The sequence below is a fragment of the Lepidochelys olivacea genome, assembly GCF_965140295.1.
Source record: "Lepidochelys olivacea isolate rLepOli2 genome assembly, chromosome: 3".
Taxonomy (NCBI): domain Eukaryota; kingdom Metazoa; phylum Chordata; order Testudines; family Cheloniidae; genus Lepidochelys; species Lepidochelys olivacea.
The window spans coordinates 138,874,782-138,902,681 of NC_140413.1; the positions used below are offsets into that span (position 1 = coordinate 138,874,782).

Sequence of the window (27,900 nt, forward strand, 5' to 3'; positions counted from 1 at the left end):
CTTCCCTCAATCCTTTACTTCGGACACTGATTCTTGTCTACATATGTCCAATTTCCGTTGCTGTTGTAAAGGAGAGAGAGCTATATATTGTGTGACTAATGCTCACAGACAATCTCATTACTTAGATTGCAAGATCTTTGAGACCAGAGCAATTTTTGTACTGTTTGTACAGCACCTAACAACACAATAGGGTCCTGGTCCAGGACTAGGGTATACACATGCAGTGGTATAATTTTAGTAGGCTCTTAGCACTACATTTAATTGTATTTGTTTTAGTTCAGTTTGAAAAGTAACTATAATCTTTACACACGTTTCTCTGGCATTCCAGACTCTCTTCCCCCATGGAATATCCTTCATGGATCCCTACACTTGGTGTCTGAGGTATGGGGTGGGGAGAAAGAGACAGAGTTGTTGAGAGGAATTCACACTAGGAGAGGAGGCTTATGTTCAGCCTGGCATGGAGACAGAGGGTGTAAAGAGACACAAGGTTCCTCTTTCCTTGGTTGTTTTTAATTACCCTTGACAATTTGAGTAGTTTCTGAGTAGATGCTGGTTTTGTATTAAAACTTTTACCTTTAAAATAATAAGGAATTCTTTTATCCTGTGTTATGTAGGAGATCAGATGAATAATCATAAAGGTTCTTTCTGGTTTTAGAATCTGTGAAACTTCTTATCTGCGCTTTTACGTTTTACTGGAAAGGTCCTTTAGCCATAAATCTGTGTGTGTGTGTAGGGGGGAACATCTTTGTGGACAATTGCTACACCCAGTGGTCTCTCTGGCAGTTGGTAGTACACAACCTGTTCAATAGAGGGGTGGTTAGTTAGACCACAGACTGACCTTTCATCGTACTCCAATGCCAAATAAGAACAGTTCTATGTTTGAACAAGCAGAAATCAAGGGCATATATCAAAAGCCTTTCTTTTTCATCCAGGGTTAGGCCTTCTGATTGTGAGTGCCTGCATATAACTTTGTTTATCTTCTGCATAGGGACCTTAGCAAGATGATGCAAGGGAAGAGCATGTGTGATCCTTATGGCTCCTGCTTGGGTTCACTACTTCTGGTATTCAAAGCTCCTAACTCTGGCTGAGAAATCTCTTCTTTATGCCAGACATACTGATCTTCTCCAAGAAGGAAGGAAGGATTGGTTCATACAGACAAAGTTTCTCTTTATTTAGCCAACAGGCACTTTGATGCTATGGCAATCAGCATCATATGGCGGATCCTGGCATTCTAAGAACAAAATCCTTGGGTTTGTGGCTTGATGTTTTGTCATTTTCTGCTCTAGTCCATAATGAAAGCTCATGTTTCCCAGTTTATCAGGCAGGCTGTGGTTTCTCATTCCTGTTGAGTGCCCTCCATCTTAGAACACCACTTGCCATACTGGCTATTTATTTTTGTTCACCTGCATTTGCTTATAAAGTGATTCTTTAAGGAATTTTTGTAAGTGTACCCCTCTAATGCAGCTTGGTAGGCTTACAGATCCTTCAGTCATGTGATATTTATATGACATATGTATTTAAAAGTGGCCTTCTTGGTGATTGGTGGCCTCTGTCAGGTGTGTATGAGTGAACTCCAAGCTTTTATGGCTTACCCCCCTTCCAATGCCTTTGTAAAGACAAGGTAGTTTTTATGATCTTATCTATCTTGCTGAAAGTCTAATTTTTATCTAGATCTCCTGTTCTCCTCTCCAGACCCCATGACTCTGCAGGACTATACTTCACAAACTTATTGTAGGCATCTGGCTGTTTCCTGGATAGACTGGATAGCTTAGGTCTTTCTGGAAGTCCACCTAGTTTGTTGTATTTGGAGAAATTTTCTCCTTTTAGTTGTTCTGTATAGATGCTACTAACATGGCCTGCTCTTGATACTCATAACTGATAACTGAAGGTTCAGATATCAGGGGGCCCATAAAGCCCATTGCATCAGCGATATGGTACTAGACTCACTGTTTGCTCCGCATTCGCATCCAGCCCTCCATCATAACTCCTACTCTATCCACAGGCACTCCCTATATGTGCACATATGTTCCCCAGACCAGCTGCCCCACTTGCCCCACTACAGCTAGCAGCAAGATGAAACCTCTGATGAGATGCCATTATTTTCTAATTAATCATCATATATTTGGAATTAATCTCCAGGAAAGAGGACCTGTGGAGGCAATTAAGTAGGAGTGAAAATACTTACAAGTAAATGGAGAACTAGAAATACATTGTCTTTATAGATCCTCACTTGCCTTCCCTGCGTCTTTGAAGTCTGTGGCTTATGGTGCTTTCTTTACTCAGTTCCTATATGTCTTTCCAAAAAAATTCTTTATAATGAGCTTGATGTCAAGTTCCATGTGCAATTACACATGATGCCCTCACCTGCCCTCCCCCAATGCACACACCCCCGCCCATCTTCAGGAGCCAATGTCACCTTGTGGTTCTGAGGTCTGCAAAGCAATAACCTGGATTGAACAATTTGCAAGGTATATGGGGCATAAGACTTCATGTTCCCGCGCAATTCTGCAAGATGCTACATGTCCAATAGGACTTCAGCGAGCTCAGTACCTTCAAGATTGAGCCGCTAGATCACTCCACTTAATCATAAGTAACTTAATTTTCACTATAGTCCTATAAAGGTGATCTACATTTCAAACAATGATTTTTTCATTTGCTGCTGGCTTAACAGAATTTATTTGTTGGGCTCTGTCATAAATATAAAGGGAAGGGTAAACACCTTTAAAATCCCTCCTGGCCAGAGGAAAAACCCTTTCACCTGTAAAGGTTTAAGAAGCTAGGATAACCTCGCTGGCACCTGACCACAATGACCAATGAGGAGACAAGATACTTTCAAAGCTGGAGTGGGGGAGGGAGGGGACAAAGGGTCTGGGTCTGTCTGTGTGATGCTTTTGCCGGGGACAGAACAGGAATGGAGTCTTAGAATTTAGTAAGTAATCTAACTAGATATGCGTTAGGTTATGATTTCTTTAAATGGCTGAGAAAATAAGCTGTGCTAAATGGAATGGATATTCCTGTCTTTGTGTCTTTTTGTAACTTAAGGTTTTGCCTAGAGGGATTCTCTACGTTTTGAATCTAATTACCCTGTAAGGTATTTACCATCCTAATTGTACAGAGGTGATTCTTTTTACTTTTTCTGCTATTAAAATTCTTCTTGTAAGAAACTGAATGCTTTTTTCATTGTTCTTAAGATCAAAGGGTTTGGGTCTGTGATCACCTATGCAAATCGGTGAGGATTTTTATCAAACCTTCCCCAGGAAGGGGGTGCAAGGTTTTGGTGAGGATTTTGGGGGGAAAGACATTTCCAAACGACTCTTTCCCAATAATTAACCTGGTTAGACGTTTGGTAGTGGCAGCAATAAAGTCCAAGGGCAAAGGGTAAAATAGTTTGTACCTTGGGGAAGTTTTAACCTAAGCTGGTAAAAGTAAGCTTAGGAGGTTTTCATGTAGGCACCCACATCTGTACCCTAGAGTTCAGAGTGGGGAAAGAACCTTGACACAAGCAGATAACTGAGCCAGGCACGGTCTCTGAGCAATCTGAGACTTACTAAATCTAACCTTGTTTGTAGGGTGTGTATACCCAAAGACCTCAATATAGCCCTGGAGTCCTTTAGCACGCGCAGGGGCTCATCCGTAGTTCTCGGAAGAGCTTCTGATCATCAAATGGGAAGTCTTCAACTGTATTTTGAGACTCTCTTGGGAAGGCCGACAACTGAAAAAATCAGATGGTGGTGCTACTGGAACCATGTATATGTAGTAGCTCCACATGAAGAGAAGCGAGTGCAAAATTATACCTGATGTCTGCCCTGTGAAATGCTACTTCGTTTACATTTTATGGGGTTTGGCAATGCAAACCTCTCTAAACAATAAAAATTATGGCTATTAAGTTCTATGTGGCAGACAAATAGTGGTTAAACAGAGACAGACAGTAGTTGTGGTTAAACATTAGTGGATGTGGCTTTCAATGACTGACAGAATTTGTTTTCCTTCCAATGACAAGAATTTTCTTATATTGTTATCAAATATGTTTCAAGAAGTCCCTGACCATTTTTAAAGGATTCCCAAAGAACATGTGGTCTGCAACAGAAACTTGCACACCGAAGTTAACAAGATCGAATTTAAGAATGTGTTTCAATTTAGAACTGACCATTTGTGTTGCCATTGTAACATGATACAAAAGTATCCCTTTAAGTGGTACTTCTGTTGTATTTATCAGATTAATGTGGTGCCGCTGCCCCTCCAGCTTCCCCCACCTGAAAATGCCTTTATAGATAGGTGTGATTTATTGAACTTCAATCTGTGGAAATATCAAACTGATAGCTAAATCTGCTGTTTATTATGCAAGGGAGGCAACAGAAGCCTGCATTAGAAGTAGCATTTGCTCAAGATGTAAATGTAAAATGCTCATATTGATAGACAGACAACGTGGGTGAGATAATATCTTTTATTGGACCAACTTCCGTTGGTGAAAGAGACAAGCTTAAAAGCTGCACAGCTCTTCCATAATAACACTGCAAACAGCTTATCATTTAGGTTTCCTAAAATATTAAACCAATAGAGATTTGAAATGGATAAGCTTTAAAAACCTATTCTATGCACACATCCTCAGTAAATTTGAATTTGAGTTCATTTTTAAATACTTTTTATTTATACCATAGTAAACATTGGGGATAATGAAGTTCATCCCTGCTCAGCAGAAGAAGCCATTATTGTGAGACGGCATAGCCATAATGCCACAAGAGTGGCATTTATAGGAAGCAACTTTAAACTGTTTCTGACTTACATGGATTCTCTGATAGATATTGGCATTTGTAAAGATCCTACAATTAGTGTTTCTGTAGTGTTTTTTATGGTCATCTGTTATACAAAGCAGATGTGTTTTGTATCCTATTGAGCTGTGGAAAATACCTTTTCATTTTTCCTTCTGGACATTGAAATACATGTTGTTTGTGTGTTTATGCAGTACACTGAATAGCAGTGCTAAGTTTAGTGCTCTTATTTGCAGAAAAGTTTTATTTGTGGAAACTGATTTGTTTTCTGTGAGGATGCTTGTATGTGCTTAGTTGTGCATTGATTATATATGCTATATGTAAAACATTGGCTAAATTTGAAATAGTTTTGAAGAAAAGCTGTCCAAATAACTTTCATGCAGTATTGTAGTAGCTCTGGTGGTCCCAGGCTATTAGAGAGACAAGATGAGTCAGGCAGTATCTTGTATTGGACCAACATCGGATGAAGTGAGCTGTAGCTCACGAAAGCTCATGCTCAAATAAATTGGTTAGTCTCTAAGGTGCCACAAGTACTCCTTATAGTTTTTATGGGGCATTTAGTGCACTGGATGAGTTACACACATGTTGTGATAGGCATGTGTAGGACCCATGGATCTTGAGGGGATGTAGATCATTGTAGCAGTGTAGGTATGTCTGCTGGTTTTGCATCTGTTGTTCTGACAGGGTATGGTGCCGCTTTGAGTTGATGTGCCCTAGTCTGTGAGGAGCTTGCTTCTGGTGATGAGCTTGGAGTGGCTGGGACATTATTTGAAGGCCAGAAAAGGGGGTTCAGGAAAGATTTAAGGATGGGGTCTCCACTGAGTATGGGGTATAGTTGTTTGATTATACCCATATGGGTTCTAGTGTGGATGGTAGGTGACAAGTAGGGATGTGTGGTCAGTTGCGGTTTTATTTTTGTATTGAAGCAGGTTCTCTTGTGGTATTTGGATGGCCCATTCTATGGACTTTCTCCTCAGAGCATATATCATATTGCCTTGCTGTAGATAACATATTTCTTGGTGTGATTGGGATATTCACTGGATCTATGAAGGTAGTTGTGGTGATCTGTGGGTTTCTTGTATATAGTTATCAGTAGGGTTTCACTGCTGAAGCTCATTGTGGTGCCCTGGAAGTTGATGCTGGTGTGGGAGAGTTACAGAAAGAGTTTTAAGGACTGGTGGTGGTGGTGGTTGAAATTGTGGTGGAAGTCTGTGAGGGAATTGCCAGTCCAGAGGATGAAAATATCCTCAATATATTTCAGTATATCATGTGGTTTGATCGTATGGTCCAGAAATTCTTCTTCAAGGTGGCCCATGAAGATGTTGGAGTATTGGGGAGCCATCCTAGTACCCAGGGCTGTTCCCATGGTTTGGACATTGCTTATTGTTGAATGTAAAATTGTTATGGGTGAGGATGAAATGGATGAGCTCTGTGATGTAGTTGGGATGGGTATCTGAGGATTGTCCATTGTCTTGTAAATATATGAGGCAGGGAGCTATACCTTCATTGTGAGGGGTGGTAGTATAAAAGGGAAGTGACATCAATGGTGGCGAGGATGATGTTCTGAGAAAGGTTGTAAATGTTCTGGAGTTTGTAGATAAAGCTGGCCCTTTGTGCGGTGAGTGGTTTCAGGATGGTTTCTGAGAGTCTAGATCAGTGATCACCAACCTGTCGATCGCAATCGACTAGTCAATCCTGGAGACTCCCCCAGTCAATCGTGATCTCTGCCTGCAGCGGTGCAGTGGTACTGCCTACCGTGGCCCCACGCTGCTCCCGGAAGCGGCCAGCATGTCTCTGCGGTTCTTTTGGGTGAGGAGGGGTCTCTGCATGCTGCTCCTGCCTGCAAGCACCACCCCCGTGGCTCCCATTGCCCGGGAATGTGGAACTGTGGCCAATGGGAGCTGCAGGGGCAGTGTCTGCAGAGAGGGGCAGTATGCACACCCACGTGCCCCCCCCCCGGGGCCACCCTTCCAGGAGTGGCATCACTGCGTGGTGCACTACTGGCTGGCAGGGTGACCCAGCTTGTGATGGGAAGGAGGAGCTGATGTGCCTGAGTGGGGCCGGGGCAGGCAGGGAGCCTGCCTTAGCCCTGTTGCACCACCAACTGGGAGATGCCTGAGGTAAGTGCCCCCGGTTGGAACCAGCACCCCATACCAGCACCTCCTGAACTCCCAGATCCCTCCTGTACCCAAAGTCCCTGCCCCAGCCCTGAGTCCCCTCCCAGAGACAACACCCCATACCTACTCCTCCACCCAAACCCCATTCCACAGCCTGGACCCCCCTCCCAGAGCTAGCACCCTGTACCTCCTCCTGCATCCCAAGGCTCAGCCCCAGCCCGGAGCCCCCTTCTGCACCCAAACTCCCAGAGTTTGCACCCTTCACCCCCTTTTGCCCCCAACTCCCTACCCCAGGCTCAGCCCAGAGCCCCTTCCCACACTGTGAACCCCTCAGCCCCAGCTCAGAGCCCACACCCCCTCCCGAACCCCCGTCCTAGCCTGGTGAAAGTGAGTGAGGATGGGGGAGAGAGAGTGATGGGGGGGGGTGAGGGATGGGATGGAGTGAGTGGGGCAGGGCATCAAGGAAGGGACATGGCCTCAGGGAAGGGGCAGGGTAGATCCTGGGTTGCCCTTACATTCAAAAAGTGATCATGGGCATAAAAAAGATTGGAGACCACTGGTCTAGATATTCCTTCAGTAAGAGTGATGTGACCAGGTATGGTGGGTCTGCTTGGGTTACCTTGTTTGCGTATCTTGGGAAGCATGAAGAAGGTCCTTGGGGTTGGTTTGTAGGGGATAAGTTTGTAGAATTTCTCTTGGAGTTTTTTGGGGAAGGATTTGATGATAGCCTTAAATTCCTGAGTAAATGGTGGTGGTCTTTGAGTTCTCTATAGTCGGAGGTGTCAGAGAGTTGTCTGTTGGCCTCGTTAATGTAGTAGGATGAGGGTTCTCAGCTGTTGTAAATCAGCATAGCTTCACTGAATTTGCCCCCTTAGTCTTCAAAGAAAGCCCCCCATGGGTGGTCGAGCTAATGTCATTTATTAAGTTTTCCTGGCTCTTTACATTATAAAACCCTGTTTTCATTTGCTTTTAGCTTTGCCAGTGGTTCAGGCGGACATTCCCCATGCTAGGTGTCAGCCTCAGGCTGAATAATTTTGGATTAATACTGCCATGTTAAAAAAAAAAATCACAAAACTGTTTCCTTGAGAAACTTTAGTGCCCCTGTGCTTTGGAGCAGAGACTTGAAATTTGGCAGTGTGTCACCTTGCTGTCAAAGATGTCCTATTTGTGGCCTGTCCCTATGAAAATTTCCATACATTTGGCCAAGTTATGAGCCACTAAAAATCTGTTTTCACATGCTCAGTATGACTTTGTATTTTGTAGTTAAATGTTCCAAAGTTTGCATCTGTAGTAAGCATGTTCTATCCCTGGAATATAGATGCTCAACAAGACTTTCCATGAAATTGCTGTTCCTGGCACCACTTTATCTAAATAATTAAATATTAATTGAACCTGACTCTCTCATGTCCCAGGTGAGGGCCATAACCACTGGGCTGTAGAGAGTGTCTGTCTGCTGTCTGTCTGTCTCTCTCTCTTTCTCAGTAATGGGGCATCGGACATGAGCACTGAGAGCAGGGAGACTTTCTCTCCTGTGCTGTGACCCCTTCAGCTGGCACCTAAGGAGCGTGGTGGAGGAGGAGGAGGAAACAGCCTGACTTAAAAGCGGAGGGGTGAGAAGCCAGATACCTGGGATAGCAAGGGGGGCACTGGGACCAGTGGGCATGGGGGTGGGGGAGAGTGGGAATGGGATGTGGAACTGAGGACAGGCTACAGGTGCAGAAGGGGTCAAGCTTAGGAGGATAGGGGGGAAAAGAGTCTGTGCCCACTAGAACACACTCCCCTCAGAACCTGAACCAGTATTAGAGCTTGGCAGGAAATAGTTATTCCATCCTGCAAATATTTCTAAAAGTTTGGGAAAAAATTTCTTGTTCCGTATCGGATAAAAATGAGACCTTTTGTAGCTTTTTGATGCTGCTTGGAATCTCTACAGCTCTAAGTGCTCAAGTCCCACTCCAGATACACTCCTTCCCACTCCATCACACCCCATATGCTACTGCTTGCAAAGGAGTCCTCAAAGCACAGTCTTTTGTGGTCTTCTCATTGCCTTCATCCGGGAGAATCCTCCCCCACTAGGCACATGGGCTGTTCAAGAGGATTTATGCTGCTCTGGCCCTTTTATGCAATTTAAAGGGTCAGAGTGGGGGTGAGGTTCTCACTCCTGATTTTTACTGCTGCAATAGCTGAGGAGAACATTAGGAGCTTTAGTGATAGTAATAAGTGTTTTTTTTTTTCCGGAAAAATAAGAGTTTAAACATTTTAGTTCAATTATATTTAGTTGGTCAAATTATAAAATGGCTACAATTTCTTCCCCCGCACAACACTCATTTCCCTATCAAGTGGTTTAAAATTTTGTCACCCCAAAACTTGAAGGTTTAGTGCAATGGTATTTGATGGTTTCATACAATCACAGTTAAACGTGACCCCTATTATCAATGACATTTATATAAAACTTTTATTTTATGTCAAATCATGATTTTTAAATATGATCTCTGACTTAATTTAATTTTGTTTTTCACACTCCAAAAGCCTGTGAAATTAGAAAAGTGATTTTGCTTAGTATAAATAGAACAGAATCAAATGTAGATTTATAGTGAATAAATTGAGTAAAAGGCATAATCTTTATAGACTCTCTTCTGTCACCACTTACTTCTACTTGAGAAAAAGCTTTAGGGCCTTTCCTTTACTGTCAGGTGAGACATTTCCTTTTTTTAAATGGCTCTAAGATCTCTCATTTGAGATCATAGCAGTTTCTCCCTTTGGTTTTCCACTTTCCTTTGTCAATCTCCCTGAAGTTCAGAGATGATTTTGTAATAAAGTAACTTCAGAATGAGCATGATTTTTAATACACTGAGGCATGAAATGGTGCATTCAAAATGAATGAGTAAATGTATGCCTAATTTGTTTGTACAATGACTAGGATTGTTTATATCGGTTAGGTGACCACATATGCAGATGGCCTGGTAAGTGCATTGCAGGAGAAGTTTGAAAATCGTGGGTTTTATACCTAATTTTTACAAAGTGTAAGTTTGAAGAAAGACTGTATTGTGTTTTATGAAAGTCAATGGGATTATGCTCCTAACTCACTTAGAAACTTTTAAAATCTCCCTATAGTTTCCTAAATAGGGACTGGGGAGCCTAACCTGAGGCACCCCTTTTTTGAAAATCATAGCTGTGGTCTTCAAGAAATAATGAGGAAAAAAAGCCAGTTGTTGTGGATAACAATGAGCTAAACTGGCAGAGATGATCAGGTCTGGTGGTTTGCGGGGGAGCCCTGTATTTTCTTTTAAAACCAGGGAGTTGAAACGTTTCTATGTATTTCCCTCTGCACTTTTGAATCCATGATTGTTTCTAATTAGAGGAACATTTTAGTCTATTGTTCTGTCTCCTGTTGAAGAACATGATACACAGTAATAAGTAAAATAAGCATCTGAATCTAAACAATCTGAGTAATTTTTCATGTAATGTCATAACAGAGAGTCATTAACTAGAGCAGCAATCTATTATTAGAGGTGACCTCTATAATAACATGAGGGGTATTTGTTTCAACCAACAACATGTACATCTATGCTATTTTAATGGTAAAACTGTGTGAAAGAGTGTGAACAATTTCTTATACGTAGGGTTGAAAGCTTATGACTTATGAAAGCTGAATCGTGACGAAGGTGGGAAGGAATGAAAGATAAGCTAAAGAGTTAATTTAATTTTCAAACAGAAGTTGCAGCATTATGAAGTAGGCACATAAAGCTGGCTAGCAGTTTGCATTAAAGGTATTGTGCTAGTTTATACAATGTGACAACAGCTGGTGGATGGCACCTTTATAGAGGTGTATGGTGAGGAGGGTTTTGAAATTTCTAGTTTTTATTGATGTAAAGGAGAATCTTGAATTGGAGAAGGGAGCAGAGCTGATTGGATAGGAGTGCCAGTCAAGAAAGATATATTCATTTGGGGTGGTGGGGGGGAAATGGGGTTCAAAGCACGCTTATACAGAACCTAGCCAGAACCAACCTTCCCTGGAGCATTAGACTTTAATCTGGTCAGTGTGTCTGATGTTGGCTCCATGTGATATGGGTGGCTTTGTTAAATGCTTTGCCATGAAGATATGTATTAACACTTGGGGCAGCGCACACAACATTTTAAGACTAGTAGAAAATGTTGGGGATCTTGCTGTATCACAGCATTGCCACTCATGTGCTACAGCTCCTTTCCCCCTTACCCTAACACCACCAATACAAACTAGAGATTGGGTCTGAATATTTACTGGGGAACCTGGTGATGGTGACAATAAAATGTCATCCTCAAGTCTGTGGGGAGGGTATAAAAAGTGAAAGAAGGCATGGAGGCTTCAATACACCCTTGTAGCCGTTCTTTACAGTTGGAATAGACTGGAGCCTATTGAAGGGTATGTCTACACTATAAAATTAGGTCGATTTTATAGAAGTCGATTTTTAGAAATCGATTTTGTACAGTCAATTGCGTATTCCCCCCTAAGCGCATTAAGTCAGTGGAGTGCGTCCTCACTACTGTGGCTAGCATTGACTTATGTAGCGGTGCACTGTGGGTAGCTATCCCACAGTTCCCACAGTCTCTGCCACCCATTGGAATTATGGGTTAAGCTCCCAATGCCTGATGGGGCAAAAACATTGTCGCGGGTGGTTTTGGGTACATGTCTTCAGTTGCCCCTCCCTCCCTGAAAGCAATGGCAGACAAGTGTTTCGCGCCTTTTTTCTGTGCAGATGCCATACTACAGCAAGTATGGAGCCTGCTCAGCTCAGCTCACCTTCGCTGCTGCTGTTGTGCCTTGGGTGCTGCTGTCAGCAGATGGTGCAGTAGGACTGCTCACCATCGTCATCCACCACTTCTGCTGCAACTCTGCTCTTCTGGACTTGTAAATGAGCTCAGTCTCAATAGCAAATTTCTCCATGTTGTCGTCATCAACTGCTTCCGCTGCACGTCTGCTCTCCTGGTGCCATGAATCCACCTCGCAGGTCCTCTCGTCGTTTTGTATAAATATCTATTCTCGTTGCATCTGTCATCATCTTCCGCTGCAACTCTGCTCTCCTGCAGACGCCATACTATGGCAAGCATGGAGCCCGCTCAGCTCACCGCTGCAGTTGTGAGCATTGTAAACACCTCGCACATTTATCCTGCAATATGTGCAGAACCTGCAAAAGCAGGTGAGGAGGCGACGACAGCGCAATCATGATAGTGATGAGGACATGGACACAAACTTCTTTCAAAGCACGGGCCCTGGCAATTTGGATATCATGGTGGTAATGGGGCAGGTTTCTGCTGTTGAACACTGATTCTGGGCCCAGGAAACAAGCGCAGATTGGTGGGACCGCATAGTATTGCAGATCTGGGATGATTCCCAGTGGCTGCAAAACTTTTGCATGTGTAAAGGCACTTTCATGGAACTTTGTGACTTGCTTTCCCCTGCCCTGAAGCACAAGAATACCAAGATGAGAGCAGTCCTCACAGTTGAGAAGTGAGTGGCGATAGCCCTCTGGAAGCTTGCAATGCCAGACAGTTACCAATCAGTCAGGAATCAATTTGGAGTGGGTAAATCTACTGTGGGGGCTGCTGTGATCCAAGTAGCCAATGCAGTCACTGAGCTGCTGGTATCAAGGGTAGTGACTCTGGAAAATGTGCAGGTCATAGTGGATGGCTTTGCTGCAACGGGGTCCGCTACCTGTGGTGGGGCGATAGACGGAACACATATCCCTATCTTGGGACTGGACCACCTTGGCAGCCAGTACTTAAGTGGCAAGGGGTACTTTTCAGTGGTGTTGCAAGCACTGGTGGATCACAAGGGACATTTCACTGACATCAGTGTGGGATGGCCAGGAAAGGTGCATGACACTCGCATCTTCAGGAACTCTGGTCTGTTTGAACAGCTGAAGGAAGGACCTTACTTCCCCGACCAGAAAATTACCATTGGGGATGTTGAAATGCCTATAGTTATACTCGGGGACCCAGCCTACCCCTTAAAGCCATGGCTCATGAAGCCATACACAGGCACCCTGGACAGTAGTAAGGAGCAGTTCAACTATAGGCTGAGCAAGTGCAGAATGGTGGTAGAATGTGCATTTGGACATTTAAAAGCTCGCTTGTGCAGTTTACTGACTACGTTAGACCTCAGTGAAACCAATATTCCCATTTTTATTGCTGCTTGCTGTGTGCTCCACAATATCTGTGCGAATAATGGGGAGACGTTTATGGCAGGGTGGGAGGTTGAGGCAAATCGCCTGGTGGCCGATTACGCGTAACCAGACACCAGGGCAATTTGAAGAGCACAGCTGGGCTCCCTGCACATCAGAGAAGCTTTGAAAACCAGTTTCATGACTGGCCAGGCTACGGTGTGACAGTTCTGTTTTTCTTCTTGATGAAAACCCGCCCCCTTGGTTAACTCTACTTCCCTTACTTCATAAGCCAAGCGACCTCCCCCCTTCGATCACCGCTTTCAGAGGCAATAAAGTCATTATTGGTTCAAAATCATGCATTCTTTCTTAATTCATCACACAAATAGGGGGAAAACTCGCAAGGTAGCCCGGGAGGGGTGCGTGAGGAGGGAAGCACCAGGTGGGGTGGTGGATGAGAGGAGGAGGGAAGGACAAGTCCACACTACAGTTCAAAACTTATTGAATGTCAGCCTTCTGTTTCTTGGACAATCCTCTGGGGTGGAGTGGTTGGGTGCCCATAGCCTTCCCCCTGCATTCTTGGGCATCTGGGTGAGGAGGATATGGAACTTGGGGAGGAGGGCAGGCAGTTATACAGGGGCTGCAGCGGTGGTCTGTGCTCCTGCTGCCTTTCTTGTAGCTCCACCAGATATCTGAGCAGGTCAGTTTGCTCCCGCATTAGCCTCAGCATTGCGTCCTGCCTCCTTCCTCCTCTCATCACGTTCATTTAACGCTTTCCTGGACTCTGACATTGTTTGCGTCCATGCATTCTGCTGAGCTCTTTCAGTGCGGGAGGACTGCATGAGCTCTGAGAACATGTCATCGCGAGTGCATTTTTTTTCGCCTTCTAATGTGCGCTAGCCTCTTGGATGGAGATGATGGGGGAGTGTAGAAACATTTGCAGCTGCAGGAGGAAAAAAAGGGAGAGTAGTCTTTAAAAAGATACATTTTACAGAACAAATGGAGGACTATTTCACACTGAATCAAGCGATTCACATTACATAGCACGTGCTTTTGTTACAAGGTTGCATTTTGTCTCTTATATTGAGTGCCTGCTGGTTTGGTGTGAGACATCACGCACGCTCGACTGGGCAATAGAATTTGGCTTGCAGGCAGCCATGGTAAGGCAAAGGGTTTCGGTTTCTTCAACCTTCACAACATATGGGAATGGTTTGAAACAGCAGCGCCCTCCTTTCCCATACCAAGCAAAGCCTTTTGGGTTGGTCATTTAAAAGGAGGGGATGTGGTTTTCGGGTGAATGTGCAGCACAACCCAACCCCACACACACCCAATTCTCTGGGATGATCGCTTCACCCCCCACCCCACCGCATGGCTAGTATCAGGGAAGATCCCCGTCAGCCAAATGCAAACAGCTTAGTATGAACTGGCCTCCCCCCACCACTTGGATAACAGCGGGGATGATTTCTTTTCAGCCAAAGGCAAACAGCCCAGCAGAAACGGGACCTCTGAATGTCCCCTTAAACAAATTTTCCGTATTTCAACCAGGTGGCCATGAATAATATCACTCTCCTGAGGCTAACACAGAGAGATAAAGAATGGCTGTTGCTTAAATGCCACCAAAGGCTGGGTCCATTCGCTGCATTTGTTCTGCAATGATTCCAAACTACTTGCTACTGGCTTGGTGTGGTAAAGTGTCCTACTATGGAGCATGAAATAAGGCTGCCCTCCCCAGAAACCTTCTGCAAAGGCTTTTAGAGTACCTCCAGGAGAGCTTCATGGAGATGTCCCTGGAGGATTCCCGCTCCATCCCCAGACACTTTAACAGACTTTTCCAGTAGCTATACTGGCCACGAATGCATCCCAAGTCTTCAGAGCAAATTAATCATTAAACACTTTTGCTTTTAAACCCTGTATTATATTTACAAAGGTACACTCACCAGAGGTGCCTTCTCTGGTTTCATGGTCCAGGAGCCCACCTTGGGAAGGTTGAGAGGGTTTTGGGTTTTAGGGTGATGAACAGTTCCTGGCTGCCGGGGAGAGTCACTTGCCTGCTGTGTGCTGTTCTCAACCTCCTCTTCCTTCTCCATCTTCCTCATCCCTGTTGCTGAGACTCCCCTTTGCAGGTGTCCACAGACAGTGGTGGGGTAGTGGTAGTCCCCTCCCCCTAGAATTGCATGCAGCCACTCATAGAAGCAGCATATATGGGGCTCTGACCTGGAGTGACCATTTGCCTCCTTTGTTTTTTGTTAGGCTTGCCTGAGCTCCTTAATTTTCACATGGCACTGCTGTGTGTCCCTGTTGTAGCCTCTGTCCATCATGCCCTTGGAGATTTTGACATATATATTGGCATTTCGTCTTTTGGAACGGAGTTCTGCCTGCATGGATTCTTCACCCCATACAGTGATCAGATTCAGTACCTCCTGTTCAGTCCCTGCTGGAGCTCTTTTGCGATTCTGGGGCTGCATGGTCACCTGTGCTATTCAGCTTGCTACGCTGGCCAAACAGGAAATGAAATTCAAAAGTTCCCAGGGCTTTTTGCTGTCCCCCTGGCCAGTGCATCTGAGTTGAGAGTCCTGTCCAGAGTGGTCACAATGGAGCTCTCTGGGGTAGCTCCCAGAGGCCAATACCGTCGAATTGCATCCACACTACCCCAAATTTGACCCAGGGAGGTTGATTTTAGCACTAAACCCCTCACTGGGGAGGAGTACAGAATCGATTTTAAGAGCCCTTTAAGTCGACAAAACAGGCTTGGTCACGTGGATGAGTGCAGGGTTATATCGGCCTAACGCTACTAAATTCGACCTAAACTCATAGTATAGACCAAGGCCAAGAGAAGTTAGCATCTGAGTCATCACAGATTTCTTGAACTTGTTCCAAAGGCCCATTCTCCTGACCCAGATTCATTGCCACCAAAAGTATGTAAAGAAATAACCCATTTGACGAGTGTAATAAAACAGCCCCAAAATAACAGCTGTTGATTACATACAGTTCAGTTAACTCACTTAGCCAATGCATCTTTGGAGTCAATGAGCATGGTCACTGGCTGTTAAGCTTTAGCCAGCTCCAGTGCATCTCACTGAATGCAGGAGCTGTAGCGCTCTACTCCTTGCTTCCACTCCTTTAACAGCAAAGGAATTTTCCTGGTTGGCCGGTGTTGGATATTTTGGCAATAGCAGCCATAACTGGCTTCCTATGCTAAACACTTTGCAGCAGGATTCCTTCCTGATCAGTATTTTACTCCAGCCTTACTTTTGGGATTGTCTTAACCCCTTTCTGTTTTAAAGAAGCCACTGGATATCCTCAGTCCCTTAATTTAATTATAAATCTCGTGTCTTTATGGGAAACATGTACAATTCCGTTTGGTATTATTTTTAGGGACCTATACACTTCCACCAGAAATTTGTTACCCTTAGACTGTTCGTAATAAAGTATGTCTACACTGTAATTAAAAACCGGTGGCTAGCCCATGCCAGCTGGCTCAGGCTCATGGGGCTCTTGCTAAGGGGCTGTTTAAGTGTGGTGTAGATGTTTAGGCCTGGGTTGGAACCCCATGTCCCAAGTCACCAGCCATGGGTCTAATTGCAGTGGAGACCCTACAAGGCTTTAGTTCCTTCCCAGTGAAGGGGATCGAGGCTGATTCATGAATTATTGCTTTGATCTGGTCTTTCAAGTTCTTGTTTGGAAACTTAAGGTTTTGGCATATTCCGTACAAATAGATCCTAGGTTTTGTACAGTTGAGTTGCATGTGTGTGTGATTTATTTTTTGTTTAAGAATTAATTAGTAGTTTTCCTTACCAGCAAGAACCATGGGACGCTTTTGGTTAATGTTAACCGTTAAACTCTGAACCAGAAAGTGAGAATCCTTGCAAAACTCTCCTGCATTACCTAAAGATTATTCTGGGGAAAGTGAATCTTTTTATATTTGTTCCAGGGCTTTTATCATCTAACATCTGTATTGTATTACTATTCACTAAATGTATCTTTGAATATTATTGCTTGTGTTGTCCAATCAGGAATAAATTTGGCATGTAGTTTTGTTTACTAGTCAACAGCAAGGACCACTCAACAGTCAGAAGCTTTGTTTTAGACATTAATGTGCTGATATTATCTGTAGGTTCCTTTTTTCTTTTTTTAATTTATTGAAAGCGGCATTCCAGATTACAAAATAAAAAAGTTGTATATTGTGTCTAAGGTGCCTAGATCTTAGAGAGATTTGATTAGCAACCTTTTGTTGTTTCTCCTTTTAATGGCATCACTAGCCTGTAGCCAGTAGACCTAGACTGCATAACTAATGATTTTATTTTAAATTGTGGGAATTGCTTTAGTCACATATGCTAATATTCATGTTTTGTTAATTAATATTGTATTGTTACAGCCACTGTATTGGAGAAAAAAGAAACAGGAAACTTTGGTGTTCATGCAATTTTTCATGGATTGAATGAAAACTAAAGTTAAGATGCGTATAAAAATCAAAATGAAATAACCTACTTTTTAAATGTAACTAGCCAAAAAGTGGCAATTACTATGTCACAACCTTCTTTTCAATCACTTTTCTATACACTTTGTTCGCAGGCCCAGAAATGATAGATCTTACTCTTCACTTCGATGTTTCTTTGACTCACTCCTTAAAACTCAGAATTCTGGCCCCAGAGATCCAATATGTTCCTAGTTCACATCTTGTACGTAGGCAATGTCTTTTCCTATTTGGTTACAGTGAAAAGTAATGATAATTAATAAATAGTAATTGTTCTGTCTTCCATTAGTTCACTCTGCAACAAGTTCCTGAGCTTTGACCTAACTAGTTTACTTTCCATTTCTTTATCCTGTTGTTTTTTTGAGACTGTTTCTTCCTACAGTGTTTCCACTTACATTTTCATTTGTTCAGTTTCCTGTTTGGAGCAATTATCTTGCCTTCTGCAGACACTGGTTCAAAAGGAACACAAGAAGGACCTCTTTCCTCTGTAGCTGACCACAGCAGGCTTAGTCTGTCATAATTATACTCTTGTGGGATGCTGTACTCTTGGGATCCAAAGCGGTGAAAATATTTCAGTTCCACCCCATCTCCAGAGTTCAATTAATTTCTGTTTAATATTTTTAAAATGAAACTTCTAAAGATTTATTAGTTGACATAGGAGGGGACTTCCTGCTCCTGGAAGAAAGAGTGCTGTAGTCTACAGCAAAATACTTCATGGATTTTCCAGTACTGCACAATCTTTGGAGACATATAAGTGACAGCAGTATAATAATGCTCTTTCTCTGTATAATTGCTTACTTCCTTCATGATGCAGCTCAAGATACTGCCAAGATTTCTATTAGAGGCAATGTAATGGCTGGAAATATTGAAGCCACAGCCTGATGACCAAGAGTTGTTTTATTTTGTAGACAGACATAGATGGTCTTAAATATGTTGATCGTTACAATTAATAGCTTCTCTCCACAGCAAGAAAACCCTTAGAGATTGTTTCTCTGGCTAGATTTGTCTTAAGATGTTCAGGTTTACCTGAGATTTAGAAATTCTAGTTTGAAAGAGAGAGTACTTTGAGTTCCTTCAATGGAAGATCCAGATCAATCTAATTGTTTTTCTTACTTATGAGACCGAGTGCTATCCTTTAATGCTGATATCTGCATTTGACATCGATGTTCAGTAGCTTTTTCAGTCCATTTGATTTTTATGTTTTGAGATTCCTTAATGAGTTTTTTGTCAAATTCTGTTCTGAGTTTAGGGTTGTGTTTTGTTTTGTTTAAATTTATGAGCAAAAGTTAACACATATATTTGGTTTCTGGCTTGCTACTTTTTCAGTTCATCAGTAAGATACAGTGTTTTCATTTCACTGGCTAATTAAAAGAAGGGAGGTGTAGAGAAAGCAAGACAAAATGTAAATTGACTCAGTGAAGACTTTAACTTTTATGGAACAATGTAAGAAGGTAGGCTGCAAAAGCCTGACTCTGGGAGTTCCTCTAGCTTCCTTATTTTAACCAGAGTATCTGCTAAAATCTAAGTCATGCTCTTGTATTTCCATTTAGCCTCTCTTTATACATCGAACTAAAAACCTATATTCACTTTCATGAAATCCTGAAGGAATCAGACTTAGTAATGGTCTGATGGAAAACACCTTGTGTACCTTTATACTTGCCTAGATATAAATCAACTTTTTGGTAGATTAATTCAGTCATCATCAGCTGTACTCTTTCAAATGCTGGGAGAAATCTGGTTTCTGGAACCATCTTTTTTCCAAGACAGAATGGATGATTCAGCCATTTGGGCAGCATCCTCCAGCTAATAAAACCTAAATAGTGACTTTTAAAAAAAATTATGGACATTTTGAATTGTTCAACATTAAATGTGGTTTTGTTCCTTTTCTGTGTATTAAACATTTTTTACTGCTCAGCAATGCTGACTAGAATAGTTTGATTTTTTTGAATCACCTGTCATAAATCAATTAGCTGTTCTTGTTTTATCTGCCAGTCTGGTTCCCCTCAAAAACTAGGAACATAATTGCAACTACGGTTTTTGTCTTAAGACCTTTGTGTGACAATGAATTAAGATTATTTATTTTCTATGAATGCTCCAATTTAATTAAAAATATAAACACCATCAACTGTTGTTAAGGAGTCTGTCGCTTCTGGAAATTGGACCTTTACTGGCTTTAATTACATTTGGCTTTTCAAGAACACTTGAAACTTAATGGCTTGTAGAGAGGAAAGTCTGTCTGTGTCCCTTATATGGTCTGTGAGGAAGAAGTAGTCTCAGTAAAAAAGTAATTGGCATATACTTCTCAGACTATGTAGCAAATTGCTTTTACACCGAAAACTCTTTTGTCTAGGGCCACATAATTTGCCTGATAAGGAATCTTCTCCTGGAGCTACTCTGTGTGTTTTGTAATACTGGAATGAGAAGCAAGAAAGAGGCCACTATGCTTAAAGCTATCTGGAAGTTAGTCTGTAAATTAATTGTTGCTTTTGTGTTTACAGAGCCAACACATGGTATGTACAAATATGTATGTAGCTAATTTTTTAACTCCAGCTACTCAAACTAGCAATTTTGAGGGTCTGATGTAGCTTTCATAGCATATTTTGAGGCCTTTTGTGTTCCCTAAAAGTGATCAAAGAGCATCTCAATATGTACATGGTTATTTTGCTTTCTAAATAACATTCATATTGGCCACTACTGCATCAAACATTCAAATAAATGACATTCTCACAGTTTTAGCTTACATTGAAGCTGGAAATCATTGTGTGGTTTTGGAAACCAAACACATTCCAAAACGCAGTTGGAAACCTTTTATATGACAGCCTGTTTTATACAGATAGTAACATCAGTGTGAGGATGAAGATGGAAATGCAAATCCCAATGGAGGGTGAAATTGTTAGCTTCATTGAAATCAAAGGCAGTTTTTACATTGAATTCAACAGGACCAGGATTTCACTCAGATTATCTGGCTGTCTACACGTGTCATGGCTTACACAGAAAAAGTACATTTTGCATGGCATGAATAACAGCACATTACTTTTTCATCCAATTAAACAAGTACAGTACAAGGTACCTTGCATTTCTTGGATTCGTAACGAGCAATGCAAAATATTTTGTAAATCCTGGCTGCTGATTGCAAGTTAATAAATGTTTCTTTTCTTGGCCAGGTTGTCAAGTTATTAAGCAACAAAAGATCTCAGGCAGTTGGAATACTAATGTCCAGTCTTCATTTAGATATGAAAGACATCCAGCACGGTAAGTACAATAAACTTTTATTAAGTAAGGCTTTCAATAAAAATATTTTTTCTAAAATCCAGAAGGAACTTGATGCCAGTGTGTAGTGTGTATCTACCCATTTGATCAGTGTTACATAATTGCCATGCATTATATACAGAGTTGCACAGTTAATGTGGCTGTTCATTCAAAGCCTTGCAATTTACATTCTTTCACTTGGATTCTGTCAGATATATAAAATCTAGTGTCTTTGGCTCCAGCCTATATTGTATTGTTGATTCTAACTCAGTTAGCATAATTGGAAACCTAGACACCTGGAAATGTTGTGACTTCCATTTTATTTATTTGCTGTGTAAAATCGCTCCTACATTTAGTATTAGAATATCACGTATAGACTTCTTAGTTGCTTTATCTTCAAGAATGTTATAAAGAGAAACATTTTGTTGAGATTTGTAATATTTTTCACTTTTATAGTAGGATGGCAGAAAAGAGGAGTTATATTTTTATTCAGAGTGTCCTTTATGCTTCCCAGGGGCTTTGAATAGATTTAAAGCAGACTGATCTGTCCTGTGAAGTGCCAGCCTACCTATTAAATAAACATGGTTTCAAGTATAGTGCAGACTTAATAAATCATGGGGAAAAAAATTCAAGCTTTCTAGCCTACATCTTTACAGACCTGAATTCCATTTGCTGTGCTTAGATTATTTTGTGGAATAATTCAGATTTAGAACAAATTTTCCTGTGATCTGTCAGCTAGTGAGTAACTCTTAATCACAATTTAAGTTTTTATTAAATTGTTTTGATGGTTACTAGACTTCCTCAAGCTGAAACATTTAGGATGGTAGTCATAGAATAAGGCGCCAGTACTGGCGCCAAGAAATACTTGGTATTTCTAAAGCTGGCAGATGTAGTTCAGTTAAGTCATTGAGTGAAATCTGAAAACAATGATATGGTCCTTTCCTTCAGTCAAATATTCAACTTGGTTTGAGTTAATAATGAGAACCTTATGAACAAAGGAGTCCGCCTAACATCTGTGTCTGTGGTAAAGCCAATGCGAGTTCATTGAAAATGTGCTTGCTTAACATGCAATACTAACAATAACATGGCATGAATGTCTGTAGTTGAAGGGGGTCAAACAATATTATGCTTAACCTTTATCCTATTAGAATGTTAAGTATATAGGATCATCTGTCATACAAGTTGCATACTATTTTGTAAAAATAACAGGAGTACTTGTGGCACCTTCGAGACTAACAAATTTATTTGAACATAAGCTTTCGTGAGCTACAGCTCACTTCATCGCATGCTGTAGCTCACGAAAGCTTATGCTCAAATAAATTTGTTAGTCTCTAAGGTCCCACAAGTCCTCCTTTTCTTTTAGTGGATACAGACTAACACGGCTGCTACTCTGAAACCTGACACTATTTTCTATATTCCCCTTCAATAGCTGTTAGTTTAAAAGAAAAAAAAAATCTTTGCTAAAGCATAGTGCACGATTGTCCTTACTTACATGTTGTCTGAAATATGACTGAAATTGTGAAATAGAAGCAACATTTTTCTATTAGGGAAGCTTTTGGAAAATAATGCAAAGAATCTGTTGCTTGATGGTTAACGCAGTTTTGGAGGCAGGAAAGGAGCACTGATGGGGCTGAGCAAGGCAGATGATGTGCTACAAAATGACGCAACATCAAGCATGCCTCTCATCAATCCAAACTAGCCTCCCCCATATTTCCATTTCAGACTTACACCCAGACATTTTCCCAGGACAGATAGATATCCTCCCTCTTCCTTTCCAGACATCCCATGTGCACTTTCCAGTATGGGCAGATGCACCCTCTCAGACCTGCTCAGTTTGCTGATCCTGGATTGATGTTGGGTAGCCAGGGTGTGGGTGCTTAGTGCTAATGCTCCTGGGGAGGAAGGTTCTATTACACTTCCCTTCCTCCTCCTTTGACCCAGGACCAGCTGTCTCAACACTGGGCCTACAAGCAGCTTCCCCTGCTGCCAGCCCTTGGAGAACATGGAAGCAGAAGCCACCTGTCTGTAAATGTCCTGTATTTTGGCCCGGATTTCACTCTCCTGAGAACCGCAGGCCAATCTGCTGGTTATATGACAATGGTAAAGAACAACATCATGCAGCATCATCATTGCTAGCTTTTGCGATTATATTGATAGTCTTGTGATACTTGGTGTTTTTCTTAAGGCCCCACCTTCTGAAGTCAAACGATTTGAGAAAATCTGAGTTTCGATTTTTTTTAATGAGGTTACTGCCCACATGATTACATTGAAAATCTTGCAGATGTGAATAGAGTGAACCCTAAAGGTTCAGAAGCCAGAAAGCAAATTATACATTTTGGGTGGTTGTTATTTATTTAAACCTCACTATTGTTTGGGGTCTGATTTTTGGACATTTGGGGTTGGCAACACCGAAGAGCCAATTTCTTCTAACTCTGAACAAGGAAGTTCATCATAGTTCATCAGAGTTGAGTGCCCCAGGCACCTCTGCAGGCTCCAAATTTCTGCTGATCTCACCTGGACCCTAACTGGGAGACTGAATCTCCTGGGGAAACAAGGAGACTGAAACAGGAGGTGAGAATAAAACACTTCTACTCTCTATAGTTACAGTGAGGGTGTATCAGCTGTAGCTGGTACACCCTATCTGGGACTGAGGTGAAATTCTGGCCCTGTTGAAGTCAATGGCAAAATACCTGTTGACTTCAGTGGGCCAGAATTTAACCCTAGGACTAGTGCTGAACTCCCATTTCTTTCTTGTCAGACCTCACAGCATAGACTTTGTGGGATGAGTGGAGGTTCCCTGTGCAGCTTGGGGATTTTGGAGTGTGAGGGAAGAGGGAAGCACGTGCAAGGCCATAGAGCGAGCACTGGATGCAGCCTCTATGATCCCCCACCTCTCAGAGAGGGTCAAAGGAGACTGAAACAGCCCTGGAAATAGTCTACCCTCCTCGCTCCCAAAGGAACTAGGATTCTCAGTGCTGCCCCCTACCTGTGGCTCCTGCAGAGTCTGTGACATTGTTAATGGAGTTAACATGACATTTACCATGACTTGGCTGAGGCAGCACATTTCCCTCTCCCCACCCCTTACCTCAGTGTCTGGGTTTCTCCCTCCTCCTCCTAGTTACTGCCAACATTTGTGATCTTAGACACCTCCCTCCCAAATAATCAGGTTGTCGATGAATATTAATTATTAAATCATAGCCCCAAGAGCCTAGCTTCACTTTCTATTTATGCCTCATTTAACTTGGACTTGAAGGCATGTAAATATCTAGTAGTAATATATTTTTACCAGCTTTTATAGCCTGACTATTACAGTAACAGAGAAACTGATAAGGGAGCAGGAGCAGAGAATTTAAATAACCTTTCAGTGAAAAATTGATGAAGTATGTAAATAGGGTATTTGCTGTATTTGCATAAATTCAAAATTTCTAGATCTTCACTCATAATTGTTATGCTGTTAGAATAATGAAACCAGTAATATCATTAATACTACACTTATGCTCTACTTTACTCCATTTTGCAGTCCGTTCTGCTTGATTTTGTGCTACAAATCTAAAGAAACAGTACACAGCCGAAAGTGCAGTTCTGGAATGCTTATTTCTGAATTTCCTGAGTAGTTAGAACAAAATAATTGTCCCCACTAACAGTCTGTTTTACTATGCATTTCTTTATCTTGGTTCACTGGGATATATCATACTCTGTACACAGATATTCCTTGTGTGAGTGTAAGGCACATCTGTTGAATGCAGAGGAAATGTTAATTACTTGCAAAGGCAACTTGTACAGATTTTAAGACCACTGTATAACTTAGCAAGAGAGGGAACCTTTCAGTGAGACACTGTATCAGGATTCCTTCTTTTGAAAACAAAACTCAAATGATTTTAGGAATTTAGGTGAAAACTGGGGTAAGCATGAGCCCAAATGGCTAATTTGGGGTTGCAAGTTACAGTTACATGGTTGTAACTCATTTTTAATAGTTTTAAAATAATTTGAAACTCCAGGCAAACATTACACTTAATTTCATCGCTTCTGGAAATTGCATAATATTGGTAAAATATATTCTTAAAACAAATTTTAATTCTACTTGACAGATGATGTTGAAAATTTGAATAGTAATCATTTGTGCTGTTTCTCCAACTATGGTCTCTTTACTATCTGGAGTCTGCTACTGTTTTCTGAGTTTGTGATTAGGTGACATTTCATGCAAGCTTGCAGCAGGAGCAGTACAATGTACACTGAGTTATCTCCTTTGGTCAGGGGAACATAAGTGGCAGCTAATGAAATTGGGCTAGTCTGTTTCTTTCTTTGAATTGGATTCAGTAAGACGCTTGCCCAAATTCTGGTTGCTGTTTAGACATTTTACAGTGTGGAAGGAATCCTTTTAATGAGCAGAACATATTTTTTATTGAATCCTAATAGATCTTTCTAGTAGTGCTTTAAAGTTGTTGAGTTTTTTTTATAGATTTTAATTGCTAACAGATCTTCCAATTGTCTATCATGTGTTGGCTAGAATTTTAAGAAATGTTATTCTCTTTAATCCCAATGCCATTTTCTATGTATTTAGATGCTGCAGTACAAAAAGAAGTTTTTCTCATGGTTTCCCTGTTTTCATGCGTGCGCTTACTGATGCTCAATCATTACAATCATCTATCAATTACCTGAAACACTTTACCCGGTCATTTTTCTTGTTTTTTTTTTTGGGGGGGGAGGGAGAGGTGGGGTATACCACTAATATCCTTCGTTCATTTTAGCCAGTATTATGTTCCCACTGGAATCATGACTGCATTTGGCTTCAAGACTCAGCCAATGTTTGAGAGAGGCCAGTCAAGCACTTCTCATGAATTTTTCCTTTATATCTCAGATTTTCTTTTTTAGATGCAATATGGTGACTTCAAGATCCATTTGGTTTTTTTTTCCAAAAGGTCAGAAATGCAAGCCATGTTTAAACTGGGAGTTTATCACAATTTCAATTAGCAGTTTCAGTGCTGAGTGATAAAGATTCTATTTAAAGGACATCATGGTAACGGCTATGTTGAAAGTAAGATATTAGGGCTGATTGAAAATTTTCCATTGAAACTTTTTTGACAAAATTTAAGTTTTTATCAAATGAAAACTTTTTCTGCATCTGCTTTCCTCAAAAAGAAAAGAAAAAAGAAATAAAACAAATCTTTTTTTTTTTTTGGCTGAAGACCAAACATTTTTTATTTTTGGCAAGATTTATTTTTTTAGTTTTCAGGTGAAAATAATAATTAAAGAAGTATTTTTATTGTGTTTGGTGGTGGTTCAAGTATCAGAACTGGTTCTGTGGTAGTAATTGGGCATTGCCAGGCTATTTTTAAGGTATCATCCATTTCTGAAAAGAGATTCCATTTAATAATGGCATTGTGGGTGTTCCAGGTCATGTTCAGTAATTTCCCTATCAAGTTTACTCGTTTTAGAGGTAAAACAGTGTTTTATCCCCTAACTGCTACCTTGTTAAACTTAACTCTAGAAGTGAGGCTGCATTTTTTCCCTCTCAAATATCATCACAAATAATAAAGGTTTTATAGAAATAATTGTTAGCTGTGCAAACCCATTGCCTTTAATTTAATTTTTCACACGCATATGTGAAAGGAATGTAGTAAACCAAATCAGCTGCTGATGTACATGTATCTCTCAACCTGCAAAGGCCCAAATGTGAGATGCAATGTGTGGCGAAGACAAAAAATACATTCGGCAAACTTAAAAGCTAAGGGATCCACTCCTGTAGTGTAAATAACTAACTGTAACTTCAGTTTCATTAGTGTTTCATTTTTGATACAAATATTTTTCAGTGATAAATGTGAAGGGCTCAAAAGTAGAAAAAATGCATATTGTTAAAATCAGCAGAAATAATTAAAGTATTCATCTTCACTATGGCCCTGAATACATTCAGGGAGCAGGTCTGTTAAATAAGAAGGTACCATTTTTCAAAGTCAATTTTGCAGCACAGAACCACCTTTTGAGCAAGGATGTGTGTGGAATAGAAGGCATTTTATGGAGAACCTAGTGGTGGACTTTTCTCCCCATCAAATGGAGACAGCAAAAATGTATAGATTTTATTTATAAAGCCAGAAAGGGATTACTATGATCATCTAGTCAGACCTCCTATTTAACACAGGACATAGAACTCCCTTGAATTAATTCCTGTTTAAACTAAAGCCTATCTTTTTAGAAAAATATCCAATATTGATTTAAAAATTTCTTTCACATGGAAGAATGATGTGAGAATAGAGACTCTATCACAACCCTTGGTAAATTGCTCCAATTGTTAATTACCCCCACTGTTGAAAATGTGCACCTCAATATGAATTTGTCCAATTCAGCTTCTAGTCATTAGATCTTGGTATAGAAAAGGCAAGAGAAAGATGGAAGCTGTTTCTTTCTTTGTAAGGAACAATTTGTTTCCTCTTGGTTTTTAAGCTTGTATTAATTGATCATCACAAATACAGTAATCATAAAAATAACAGGACTGGGTGTATAAACCCTCTCCCCCCCCCAAAAAAAACTATCCAAACCACATGTTGCCCCTTCTCCCTCCAAATGAAAACAACACCTGGGTTGGGGAAGCCTGTAGTTAGAGTAACAACATTTGACAACAAATATCATATTTCACACTAATGAATATTCCAGTTTCTTCCCAGTTAAAAATGTACAATGTGTTTCTTTCCAATGTGGAAATGAATCTCGGTTGACTAAACCTGTTGAGCTTATTTAAGTGCGTTTCTTGTAAATGTTGAGAATAGCAGTCTGGAAAAAATATTATAAAAGGCTCTGTGTTTGTCCATTTTGCTTGTATATCATCTTTTCCATTTCAGTAGTTTCCTGTACTTTGTTTCCACCATTCCTCTTGTTGTGACAGGTTCAGGGCTCTTGAATTTTCTAACTGCGTATCTAGCTGCGAGCAATATTCTATTAGAGAATTGCTGTGAAAATCCTCAAACACTATCTGGACACCATCCTTTAGTTGTCTTAATGCCTTCTGCTTAGACACACCTACCCTGACCCTCCCTCCCCACCAAGAGTATTTTTTTCTATTGTGAGACGCCACAGTCCCTCATGAAGAGAAGCTCCTTAGCTATATTTGACAGCTAATAGCCCTTTCCTCTCTGATAATGAAAACTTTTAGCATAGCAATA

The 27,900-nt window shown here is 41.2% G+C and overlaps 1 protein-coding gene across 1 annotated transcript in view; it reads left to right on the forward strand.

The window, feature by feature from the left end:
- FMN2 (formin 2) overlaps window positions 1–27,900 on the forward strand; it is a 246,456-nt gene that overhangs the window by 94,630 nt on the left and 123,926 nt on the right. The window contains exon 7 of the mRNA XM_084623958.1: window positions 20,662–20,749. Coding sequence (XP_084480084.1) covers window positions 20,662–20,749 — 88 coding nt within the window. The remainder of the gene's footprint in view (window positions 1–20,661; window positions 20,750–27,900) is intronic.